This window comes from Rutilus rutilus (assembly GCF_951802725.1).
Source record: "Rutilus rutilus genome assembly, chromosome: 7".
In the NCBI taxonomy this organism is placed as follows: Eukaryota; Metazoa; Chordata; class Actinopteri; order Cypriniformes; family Leuciscidae; genus Rutilus; species Rutilus rutilus.
In genome coordinates this window covers 30,014,128-30,027,618 of record NC_140221.1, presented here as the reverse complement: position 1 = coordinate 30,027,618, position 13,491 = coordinate 30,014,128, and the positions used below count along the sequence as shown (strand labels likewise).

Genomic DNA, 13,491 nt, shown 5'->3' with positions numbered 1-13,491 from the left:
AAACCATAATGATCTGAGTATTTGTCTAAATAAATGAAAAAATAAAACACAAACTACAATCAGTCATTTAAAATCTGAATTTAGGCTTCTTGAGATTTATTTGTACAGTATAGAAAACTAAAACTATGGGTTGAGTATGGGTTACCATACTTGTCCTTCACGTCATGTTTCTGTCACTTACTAACAAATAACAAATAACACTGTACGATTACATTTAACGGTGTTAAATTATTAGTGTTTTAAAGGACAAGTTCGGTATTTTACACTTAAAGCCCTGTTTACAGATCCTTTCTGATGAAATAGAACGGTTAAGATTAAATTTTGGACACATGCTGCTGTCCCGAGAATTTTAGGTTTCTTTCGCTTTCCCCCCCCACCAGTAGACTGATTGTATAGGTGCACTGGAACAGTCCTTCCTAAAACGCATTAAACTTTCGTTTACAAAAACGTGAAACTCACCAAGTGGTCAGGGGTGTTCAATGGTATGCTCACACAAAAATCGCTGCAAAAGATGCTTTCCAACAGGTGTTTTACCATTCGTTGTAAAACTGTGGACCTATTTTTCCAAACGCCTCACACCCGAACATTCTTCCGTTGAGAGCTTGAATAATAGACACTCCAGCCCAGTTGGTGGCGATAATGCACCTTTGCCAATTGCAAGCAAACCACTGGCATTACGATACCGCGACTGCACTACAGAAAGAATACAAACAACCCCATTCCAGTTTCCGGCGGCGGAGTAATACCGTACCTCACAGCACATCCTAATACAAGTCAATGGAGTTGGACAAAAACGACGATAAAACCTGTTGGAAAGCATCTTTTGCAGCGATTTTTGTGTGAGCATACAAGTGAACACCCCTGACCACTCGGTGAGTTTCACGTCTTTGTAAACGAATGTTCAATGCGTTTTAGGAAGGACTGTTCCAGTGCACCTATACAACCAGTCTACTGGTGGGGGGGGGAAGCGAAAGAAACCTAAAATTCTCGGGACAGCAGCATTTGTCCAAAATTTAATCTTAACCGTTCTATTTCATCAGAAACGATCTGTAAACAGGGCTTTAAGTGTAAAATACCGAACTTGTCCTTTAAAGAATGATAAAATATGTAAAATGAGCGTGAACACTTCCGTATCCAATATCTACTGATATTGATAAATGAAAAAATTTTTTGACAAATATGGTATGGTACCAATATATTGATCATTTATCCATTACAGAATTCTCATCCACAACCCAGTTGCCCAGGCCATTCACACACAGACGTTTTAGAACGTGGGCGCAACAGTCATACACCTCCATATAGAGCATATTTGCTTTGGTAAACAATGTAAAACACTTACTGGTATACTTAAAATAATTCTGTGAACGGCCCTTAGTATGTAAACCTCTGAGCATATGATTGATCATGACTGTCAGTAGTGAGTCACGACACAAGTCACTTTGAACTCTTCTCCTGAGCCTTGTTCACTTATAATCAAAGAATCAATAGACTTGTGCACCTTTTGCTCTGTTTCTGACGTTATTATTCTAAAATGGAATATCAAATGAGTTTCCCCAGCCGTGAAAGCAGCGCCTCATTTATGAGGTCTGCCAACTCATTGTTTTTTTCACAGATGAGGCTTAAGAGGGTAAACAAGAGAAAGAAAACAGCCCCACATGTGGATTTATGTTTAAGTTAAATGGGTCCTGTTGTGTTTTTTTCACATTTTCAAATTTCTTTAGTATGTAATGTTGCTGTTTGAGTATAAAAAAGGTCTGCAATGTTACAAAGCACAAAGTCCACTCTAAAGGGAGTTATTCCCTATATCAGTAAGAACAGTTTCTGAATTTGCTGAACAGCCTTGATTATAGTCTTGAGTTTTCTTCCAGGAACGTACACCTCACCTAAATAATTAATAAGCAATTCCTCATTTAAATAATTCCTTCCCAAGGCATACACAATAAAAGGGGTGAGGCCTGATTGAGTTGCATTAGTAGTGTGTTGTTGAACTGACGTTATAGTTAGCATAGTTAGTTATGGCTGCACGATATTGGGAAAAAACTGACATTGCTATATATATATATATATATATATATATATATATATAATATAATATAATATATATATATTATTAATTCTTTCCAGATACAGCTATTCAAGTCATCTGGCGAAACTGTTTTCATATTGCAAAAGAAAAAAGAAAAAAAGTATATATATATATATACTTTTTTTTTTTTTTTTTTGCAATATGAAAACAGTTTCGCCAGATGACTTGAATAGCTGTATCTGGAAAGAATTAATCATTCTAGAATTCTTCAATTATTTTGTGATATTGTAGGGGAGTGAATACAAAGTACAAGCATTAGATAAATAAGATACAAATGAAATAAATAGTGTTTTTCATGTAAGTCTAACAGTATTCAGGTACAGAAATTGAATAATCAAATGTAAAATAACACTGATAGAAGCAGAAGAGAACGGAACTGTGTGTTCCGAAATTAGTTATTTTTCACGTCTTCCACTCGAATGGCTTAAAATCACTTAAATGTTTAAACCTAAAACAAGTGTAAATGATAAACTTTCACTCTATGATGGTTAAACTTTGGAATTAATCAGAGAATTACATGCGTTTCAAACCGTGGGGCCTGGTCTGTACGGATCACAGATCAACAACGATCCCTAAACTTGACATCACACATCCTGTGACATGACTATCGCAGAGGTGCACATCGTGATATCGATGCTAAAACGAGATATCGTGCAGCCCTAGTTACGGTAGTGTTTACAGCGCCTCAGGAAGGTTATGGTAAGGGGCGCTGCATTTCCGACACGTGCTCTAAGCAGTAGACCAATCATAATAGAGCCGGCTGACCAATCAAAGCAGACTGTGCTTTTCGAAAGGCGGGTTTTAAAGAAATCTAAACTAAAACAGAGATCAGACACTGGGTGAAAACCGATGCTGCAACAATGTAAATTATAAGAACATTTTTGTTTTTTGAACATTAATTAATGTTAAGACCTCATAAACAGTGATAAACATAATAGGACCCCTTTAACTAATATGTTCACATTTATGTTTTTGAATCTGAACAGGTTTTGAGATCCTGAAGCAGATGCTAGCGGATGAGCAGGCCCTCACTCACCTCCCGCTGTCTGACATCTGGGAGTGGCAGGTGGGCGTGGCTTGTCGGCAAACAGGAAACCAGCGGCTGAAAGCTATTCATCTGCTGCTGCGGCTCCTGCAGTGTCCGTCTCAATGGTGTGTCCCTTCTTACCTTTCTGATAGCGCTTTTTAAAAGCTGACAGCATTTATTAAAACCAACAAAAGGCAGCCGCATCATCCTGCAGTGCTTTATAGCTGCCCCAATATTCTGGAGAGATGAGGCAGCAACTTCCTTTCAGAACCTGGTTCTGTCAGGTCAGTTCTGCTCTCTGTGGATGGCAGGTCCAGCTTGACCCAGTTTAACACGCCTCAAGTGAGCTTATCTTCCTCTAGCTCTGCAACTTTTCTTCTTGTTTCTGAAAATCTAAGAGCTTTTGAAAATTGAATCAAGGGGCCGACTTTTAAGCACACAAATTTTGTATATAATCTTATTGGCGGTTTTCCTCAAAACCACTCCTTGAGTGGTTTATACTACTCCGGCCAATTCTTTTGTGTGTTTTGTTTTGGTGAGCATCCAGATTAACACAGCTTTTGCATAACGCATCTGACAGTGGCTTTCTGCCTTCATTGTTCCCATGGCAACAAGGTCACATGTCAGGCTGATTTGCATAATTTCCATGGTGTTTGGACACAGTTACATCATCATCATCAGCAGAGAGACCGTGTATGAGAGAAATAGAGACATTAACCTGTGGTGTCAGATGAGTTAGCGAGTTTGAGGAATAGCCCATGCAAATGACCACCTGCTCTCTGCAAGGGGAACATTAATCGGGTGAATGAGATTGCCACATAGTTCAAATATGAGTAATGATAAAACTAAGATCATCCAGAATGTAATGACCTCACGTTTAGATTGTTGTGTGTGTTAACACAGGGGTTGTGACCTTACGCTTCTGCGGCCGCTGTGGCAGCTCTTCACTACTATGGAAAGTGGTTTGAGTCAGGACCCCACCAGCATCACGGTCCTCCTTCCTCTCCACCGCGCTCTCACAGAGCTCTTTTTCATCGCCGAAGCAAAGGCCATGGTGAGTGGCCATCTTCTTCCTCTTCTTCCTCTCAAGCAGCTCTTCTAAAAACATTCTTGAGAAGGCAATCTATCCCTCATGTATGCTGTTCGCAATCACGTCTGTCCAACACCCACAAAATCACCAAAACCCAATTAATTAAGCCATTGAATGGCAAAAGCAGCATAAAGAGAAAGAGCACAGGATTTTGGAACACCATGAAGTTGAGTAAATAAATAATTAATTTATTTTAATGAGATATTTGAAATATTTGCATGCTTTTAAATATTTTACACTACCGTTCAGAAGTTTGATGTTTGATGACACAGCAAATACACTTATAATGTTATTTTTATTTCAAATAAATACTGTTTGTTTGAACTTTCACTATTCAAGAAGTATCAACTTCCAAAAAAAATATTAAGAAACTGTTTTCAACATTGATAATAAGAAGACATTTTTCTCAAGCAACAAATCAGTATATTAGAATGATTTCTGAAGGATCATGTGAAACTGGAGTAATGATGCTGAAAATTCCACTTTACCATCACAGAAATAAATTACATTTTACAGTATATTAAAATAGAAAACGGTTGACATCAGGTGATAACATCAGTCATATTTTTGTATAGTTTCATTTAAGGTGCATCATTTGTCTGTATCTTTGATTCTTAATCTTTATTTCATCATTTATTTTGGTATGCGTTTAGGGTCATGCATGTGTAACAGATGTGAATTGTTCTGTCCTTCAGACAGTGATGATAAAACAGTGACAAATGTGTCCCCTTCCAAAATTCCTGATACCCCGTTAAGTTATTTATCCTGGCATTGCTCTGTCCGGACAGTTGCTTTTTATGGAGCGTATTTATTGAATTCTGGGAGGCGTCCAGGTGACGTTCAAGTAATTGTTTTCTGCTGTCACAAGGAAATAGTTCTGTGATGAAAAGTGAAAAACTGGACTGGAGAGCATTCGATTTTTAGTGTCAGATTTCATTCAGTCTGAATCATGCCAGGGTCTGTGAGTGTCTGTCAGGGGAGCTGCACTAAAGTGAGTCTTCCCGTATGATTTACTGCGTTTCTCATATCCACATCCGCAACTGTCTGTTGAGTGTACGTGTCTCAGTCCCAGAGTTCAGCATTTGTATGCTACACTCAAACTCCAAAAATAATAGAAACACCCACACAGAAACGTACAGGCCTGCCATTAGCCTTAATGGCCTTATTTACATGGGCATAGTCTGCGAGACTCGATAAAGCATTATGGCTGTTTGTAATACATGTCCTGTTTACCGATGGTGGATCCTCAGCTCAAACTCACGGTTTAACTGGATCTCCTTGATAATCCATATGTATGGATCTGTGCAACAATACAAAATTGTCCCAAGATCCATCACAGATTGCATCCATGTTCATGGTAAATTGTTGCAGTGCCCTCTTATACAATGTGTGAAAGGCAACATAGATAGACTTCTGTATTTGTCTTTCTTTGTCTATCTTTTTAGTTTTTTCATGTGAATGCACAGAGTATTTTGGGCACTTTTCACTGGTTAACAATCAGTATTTGAATGCAATGAATTTTTACCAATTGCTTTCAAGGTAATTTTTAAGTGAATGTATGAAGTAGGTTTCTCTCCTGTTCATAGCAGAGTAACCACAGGTGTAGTTCATCACATTAACTATGTTACACTAATGTTTGACAAGCAGTGTCAACATACTTTGTCTTAGTTTTAAACACACCTTTTGTTTATAATTTGGAACGTAACAAACTTAAACTGGGGAAATGTTTTACTTTTAGTGTGTTTTGCTATATTTCTTAAAAATAAAATCCTCTTGTTTTGATATTTTTGCTATATATTAATGCAAGGACAATTATACATATGTAAAAGTGGCTTCAGCTTCCAAACATTTTATAAGTGCGTGGGAGAGATAAAAGTGGGCAATAGGGGGCACTAAGACACCTCCTTGTATTCAAAGTAAGTCAAAATAGTCTTCAAGAACACAGTATAGTCACACAGACAGTTCAGAGAGATGCATATGAACATATGCAGTACATGATATTTATAGATATAAACAGCCGTGTTGGGTAATGTCTGAGTGAATGGCTCTCTTTCTTTGAGCCTGTGAATGGGAGGAAAGTTTTTATGACAATACTCTTTCATCACTGAGCCATAATGCTTTAACAGCCAAGTTGGACTCGAATATGAAGTGGTTTGTTTGTGTGTGTGTTTGAATGAGATATGTTTAAGTGAGCATTAGTGTTGAGGACTGACAGGCAAATGGATGAAGTGAGTGTTTTGTGAGAGTGTTGAGTGGTTACGGCAGTAGATACTCAATACTGTTTGGCCTCATTATGAAGAGTCTTAATCTCTACCACAACCGCTGCACTTCTCAGAAGTGACCATAAAGATTTCAAACCTCTCAGCAGCCAGATGATCATTACTGATCTGTTGTTTGTTTTTTTTCAGTTAGGCAACGCTAGAATATGGGATCAGAACACTGAACTAATGGGAGATTGTCAACGCGTATTTGAAAGAGAGTTTCAGCATGTGAATACTCAGCTGTTGCAACGTTTGAGTCGGAAATGAGACGGAAAGAAGAAAAAAAAAAAACGATAAGACGTTCAGACTTGCTATGTCTTCCTCTCCTGTAGTGTAGTAACACACATTTCTGCTGGATGACAAAAAAAAACCCTCCTTCACAGAGGAAGTGGTTTCGAATGTGTTCTGACATGACAAAAGCTGCAGCCTCTCCACAGTCTTCAGAGAGTTCTGTCAAGAAGTGTTTAGATGTCTAGATGCTGTTCGTTTGGGTGTAGAAGTAAAGTGCGATCTGACCGGCTTCTGTTAACCCAAAGCATTGACGGCAATCCATTCATAACTCTTCCAACTAAAGTAATCGAAGCTGAGCTCTCAGTAAGGACGTTGTTTGACAAGGTTAAGAAGACTGAACAGGATATTGCAATGGATGTATCTTAGTTTTTTAAAAAACTGTTTAATTACATTAAAGGGATAGTTAACCCATAAATGAAAACTCTGTCATCATTTACTCACCCTAAAGTTGTTCCAAACCTGTATGAATTTCTTTCTGCTGCTGAACACAAAATAAGATATATTGAAGAATCAGTAACCAAACAGTTGATGGGTCCCTTTTTTTCTATTTTTTTTTTTCTATTACATATTCTTCAAAATATCTTCTTTTGTGTTCAGCAGAAGAACGAAATTCATACAGGTTTGTAAATGATGACAGAATTTTCATTTATGGGTGAACTAACCCTTTAAGTAATGTTTTATTTTTATTTTACATAACCTTTTTCCAGCATGCTTAATGAATAGAGGCATATAAATATATATATACATATTTAAATGTTATTTCAATTAAAAAAAAAAAAAATCTATTTTAAATTCTTTCTTTTTTTACGTCATTTATTTCTGTGATGCTAAACTTAATTTTCAGCATCATTACTCCAGTCTTCAGTGTCACATGATCCTTCAGAAATCATTCTAATATGCTGATTTGGTGCTCAAGAAACCATTCTTATTAATATCAGTTGTGCTGTTTATTATTTTCGTGGAAACCATGATACTTTTTTTTTTTTTTTATTCTCTGTAAATAAAATCCAAAAGCATTTATTTGAAGTAGACATCTTGTGTAACATTATAAATGTCTTAAATCAAAGTGACTGAACACTGATATCTGTATGAAAACTTCCCTTTAAAATCTTTTAAGGACAGTTACAATAACTTTTGTGCTGTTATTGTTCAGTTTCCCATTTTCCATTAGCATTGGCATTTCTAGCCTAGAACTCCTCTGGAGTTCATGAGCACATTTTAACAATCTATGGCTAATTCGTGCCAATTGGTGCATGAGTATGCATTAGCCTTATCAACCTCGTTGTGTGTTGTTTATACATACTGTTGAACAAAGTTTACCTTCACATGAACATATTCTCTGACTTTTCAGGGTTTGTTTTAACAACACAATACTTTTTTTAAACAATCTACTTCACTGTATTGCTATGCATACTTTACGTAACGTTTAAATGGGCTTTACGGTTCCAGGGTTCCACCATGCACCCTCAAAAGTTCCCTGGAGATTATGCGTAACAGAAATAGGCTTTAGACTTTGATCAATGTGAAATACCTGGAAGAGTGCAAATACTCCTACCTCAGGAAATTAGATAGCAGAGGCAGGGCTGATTTAGATGATGTCTGGTTTGATTCAGAGTCATGTCATCAACAGCATGGTGCTGTTCCAAACCCCAGATTAACAGCTCATGTTGAGCCAGTCTATGGTGAATAACAGTATAGTCTAACTGGCCTTGAATTGAACTGGCCTCTCATCAGATTGCTCTCCTGGCAAGGGCTATAGAATAAATGCAGATTTTTTTGCAGCTTGTTTTCTATATCAAATGTGTTTAGTTCATGTTGTGGGTGAATACTGAAGCTGGCATGTGTCTTTTCATTTGTCCATCAGGAGCAGGACGTTCTGCAAGAGTACCTTCTTGCTCTCACTACCAATGAACAGCTGGTAATTCGCACTGCACAGGTAAGACAACCACAGTCCCTATGTTGTTCATAAATTGTGCAAAAATGGTGTTTATTTTTCATTTTAAAGGGATAGTTCACCCAAAAATGAAAATTCTATCATCGTTTACTCACCCTCAAGTTGTTCCAAACCTGTATGAGTTTCTTTGTTCTGCTGAACACAAAGGAAGATATTTGGAAGAATGTTTGTAATCAACAGATCTCGGTCCCCATTGACTTCCATAGTAGGAAAAAAACATACTATGGCAGTCAATGGGGACCGAGATCTGTTTGGTTACAAACATTCTTCCAAATATCTTCCTTTGTGTTCAGCAGAACAAAGAAATTCATACAGGTTTGGAACAACTTGAGGGTGAGTAAACAATGATAGAATTTTCATTTTTGGGTGAACTATCCCTTTAAAATCAAGAGCTGACATCATAAAAGCTCTAGCTAAAAAGGACCGGTAGGATGGATCCACCATCAGTGATTCAGATTACCATTGAAAGTCCTACATAGCAATAGTTTAAAGATCTGTAAGTTTGAAGAGAGTTTGTAAGCTGTTCCTAGAAAATGAAAATAATGAAAAACCTTTTTTCCTAGTTCAGACCAGGCTTTATGAACATTCATGAGCATATCTGGAGAACATATGCCATAAACACCACATCTGTATCATTAAAAATTAGATAAGCAAAAAGATGGTCTTCCCTTGTAAATAATGATTAAACTGGTAATTTAGTACATTTGCTGTAATTATGTAAACAAAAACTTTATACAAATAGCGTGAGTACCAGAGATCGACCAGTTTTAGTAATTAATTCTGTAATCATATTTGTAATCTGTATATACCAATAAGAAGAGCAAGATAACAGATCTTGTTATACAATATACAGTAAGCAAAGGGTTGTGCAGTTGATGAAGACAAATGAGGACAAGAAACTGATGCACCCATCTTCAAATGAGTACATGTACAGTATAACAGGAGCCACATTGGGTTTTCAGTGGCATTGGTTCACTGCTTAAAGTGAGATGTGGCAGAGCCCAGTGCAGTAACTTGTGCTGTAAAGCTGTTAACTCACAGGAAAACCACAGCAAAGTGAAAAGGTGGATGCTTTTCAAATGGCTCTGATGGATGATCCCACCATATGTTGATGAGGAATAATGATCCTGTAATGTCTAATGATGTGTAAAGCTTGTTTTATTAGCACAACTTGATGACTGACAGTCATTGTACGGTATAGATACTTGATGAAAAATTAATGAAAGTGTATTTTATTATTACTATACAGTAGCGATCTCATTTGCTTATTTGTGTTAACATATATTAAGGCAATTTGAGAAAATACTTCTCTAAATTTCTTATTTTCTCTAAAAGTAAGAGTCTACAACCTTTGTTCACATTGAGAGATAATGGCAATAGTGACACAATTGCCTTTGGTGAAATAAATATTTGCGCTCCTCATCACATGATGGCTCTAACCAAATATTATGCTAAAACAGCTGAATGTTAGAAAGGATATTGATAAAAACACCTGTGTTGACTCTCACATGAGGCGTATGTGTTCCCATCCTCCATATACGTGTGTTTGTGTGTGGGCTGGGGGCAACTCTGTTGCTTTTAGTCATTAACCCCATTATCGTGTTGGGTGTGGCTAAAGGACCACATTGTGATGTGTAGGACGGGATTAATGCTCTGTATTTATCTTCTCCCTAGCACCTTTTTAGCTTCAATAAAAACATGCTTGTAATATTCATGACAGACAGCCAAACAAGTGGTTTATGTTGTTAACCAAAAAGTGTTTTTGTGCCAAAAAAGTTTTTAAATGGGTTGAGCAGTGGCATATTTGAAGTGTGATAATTGTGTGTGTGTTTGTGTGTGGGTGTTTTTGCTGAGCTCTGAGGGCCACAGGTGTATGAAACGGTTTGATAAATTACCCACAATGTTTTGCTTAATGGTTTTATTCTCTCTCTCCCTCCCTCCCTTTTTTTTCTTTCTCCTTCTGCACTCACTTTTCTTTATATTGTTCTTTCCCCTGTTTTATTGCATAGGCACTGAAGAACATCGCAGCCATCAGCCTGGCCATTAATTACCCAAATAAATCCACTAAGCTGCTCAACCTGTCCCCGTGAAGGAGGGATGAAAGAGAGATGGAGATGAAAGACGGGAAGCTTGCCAGAGCCCCATGGACACGGCCTTCTGCGCTCGACGGCTGCGGCGGGAACGGGCCACATACGTTTTCCAGAAAAATCCACCTGTAAACCCACCCCTTCACCGTTTAATCATGAAGTGAGGGGCACGGTGATGTTTCGTGTCACTTCATAACCATAAAAGTTTCCTCTTGAAATGATGGCGAAGGATATTTCCTTTTTCTCCTTTTTTTGGGCTCACCTTGTCTGTTTTACCTCCTCTTTAACAATGAGAGTTTAGTGGGCTGTGCCAAATTTGTTTCTCACTCATAAGCACGTGTTTCTTTCTCCGCCCCTTCGTTTTCTTTGCCACCGTGGGCAAGACAATCCATCAAAGTAAAAACAGGTCACCTTCCCTTTCTCTCACACTCTCCCCGGACACGTCGCCTAAAAATACGAAGCTGCCGACGCAAAGTGGCCCAAGACTACGTGTACGATTCACAATATTTCGATATCTATCCAAAACCGCGGGGCCATGTCTCTGTTCACCCTCAGTGGACCCTGATGAGCTGATGTTTGTTGAGTACTAGCAGCTAGCAGTTACACTTGCAAACCATATGCTTCTAGACAAATGGCGGCTGATGTTTGCGAGTAATATTTAAAAAAAATCGAGTAACCGAGTTTGATGTGCCATTCGAGTACAGAAGGTGCCGTTTGCCTTAAGAGAGCAACTCAAAGTGATCTTTCAACTGATTGTGGGCCTGAAAGCTATGAAATGTCCTAGTAAGTGGAATGTCAGTGCTTGTGTCTTACATTGTCACGTCCCAGATTCTCAACTCTCTCGTAGTGCAGCATACCACCAGGAAATGTAGAGCACTATGTACAGAAATATCACTTTATGTTGTGCTGCATGCAACACTGGACTGAATCATGATGTCCATTACTGTTTGGGGGCATATTGGTTGGTGTTTTATAGATCTATTCTGTAATATTACTGCGGTTGGAGATGTTCTTAAGTGTTTGATCTGTTAAATGATGCACAATTGCGTGTATAGTGGATGGTCAAAAGGTGCAGAACTTGATAATCATAAACTTCATCCATCGAAGCGGTTTCCTTCTAATCTAGCGATTGAGACTCACCAGTATTTTAACTGTGGTGACATGGATACGGTTATGGAAGTTGTGTTGCTTTAAACATATATATTTATTATCATTACAGGGACATTTTAGGGTGAATCTTGAGTGAAGCATTTGATTGGCTAACAGAGAGATATGTTGCTGTTTTTCCAGTCACATAAAGGTTCTTAGTTCTAATCAATGTTTATCTAAATAGTTAGCCTATTTTATTAATTGTCATTTTTGCCCTGTAGCCAAGTGTTTCTCTTTTTTATGAAATATAGCTTTTTGTTCTTGACAGGGGTATTCAGGTCTTTGATTTTTATTTCAGTTTGATTTCATTTTAGTTGGAAAGGGATTGAGATGGGTAGTTATTTATGCCAAAGAATCATTGTTGTTTGAAAAAGAAATGTATATTTATCTTCCAGAAGAGATATTGGGGGTGGGTGGTGGTGGTGGTGGTGGTGTTGTAATTGAAAAGAAAGCTCCAACGACGGACACAGATCTTTTAGTCCTCAATGTTTTTGTTTACATACGTACTAGCATGGAGCACTGGCTACGTTTGGTGGCCCTGCTCAGCCTCAGTTCGGGTGGAACATTTCAAAATGTCTGCCAGGAAAACTTCCTGTCACTATAAAGCCTCAGATATTAACAAACGATGTGCCTATGTTTAAAATGAAGCAATCATAATTTAATCTTCATATCATTGTAAAAGTCCTCTCTTCAACTATATTTTTAAAGAAAATTATATAGTTTAATTTGGAGCATTTTCTATCTATTTTATTTTTATGAATGTTTTTTTTTTCTTCTTTTTTTTCTTTTTCTCAGAGTTCATGGCTTCAATTGCTTTGAATTTGACATGAATGTATATAGTTGTGAATATGGACAATTGCATAAATAATTGATATGAAAATAATTTTTCAAATCAGCCCTCCACATTAAAGAAATGTCATAACAATGTACTATATTGTTGTAAGTTTACACTTGACCCTTTTGAATTGATTTGCAATGTCACGCAAAAAAAAAAGAAAAGAAAAATCTGCTCTGGGTTGATTGCTCATTTGTTTTTAATTAAAAAAGCAAGATATGCAAATTCATGTGCCTAAGGGTTTCTTTCTTTTACAGAAAATTACTTTGGAAGTCAAAACTTGAGCATGTTGTTGGCGAGTTGTTTTATCATGAGTTTTATAATATACTTTACACCAAAAAAAAAAAAAAAACATTAATTGCTACATTGTTGTAGCAATATTTATTTTATTTGACTTAGTTTTGGAGTCATTATAATGTAGTTTAGTTTGTTTTTTGCTACGTATTATTTTATTTCAGTTAACAAAAATATTTTCATCTAGTTTTCATTAACGGTAATAACGCTGCATTGAGCGGACTTAAGAACGTTTTGTTTATTCACTTGGATTTGTAGAATTCAATTTGTTTTGCTACTGTAAATTGTTCCTTGCCTATTTTACTTTATTTTTTAAATTTTTCAAAAAACTTTTGAAAAGTTGAAATCACAAAATTAGCCATGCAGCTTCTATTTAAGATTAATTTTACAGCCATACTTCTAGCATATTGATAT

The 13,491-nt window shown here is 37.0% G+C and overlaps 1 protein-coding gene across 4 annotated transcripts in view; it reads left to right on the top strand.

Annotated features, from left to right (window-relative positions):
- The window catches only part of zzef1 (zinc finger, ZZ-type with EF hand domain 1), a 45,231-nt gene extending 32,221 nt beyond the window's left edge, over window positions 1-13,010 (top strand). For 3 of the 4 annotated variants that reach the window (XM_084414523.1, XM_084414522.1, XM_084414524.1), the window contains 4 exons: window positions 3,076-3,241; window positions 4,020-4,170; window positions 8,623-8,694; window positions 10,722-13,010. In XM_084414523.1, coding sequence (XP_084270649.1) covers window positions 3,076-3,241; window positions 4,020-4,170; window positions 8,623-8,694; window positions 10,722-10,802 — 470 coding nt within the window. In that variant the 3' untranslated portion in view covers window positions 10,803-13,010. Of the gene's footprint in view, window positions 1-3,075; window positions 3,242-4,019; window positions 4,171-8,622; window positions 8,695-10,721 lie in introns of those variants that run through there. The other variant, XM_084414525.1, reaches the window with a different exon arrangement.
- Window positions 13,011-13,491: the final 481 nt, after the last annotated feature.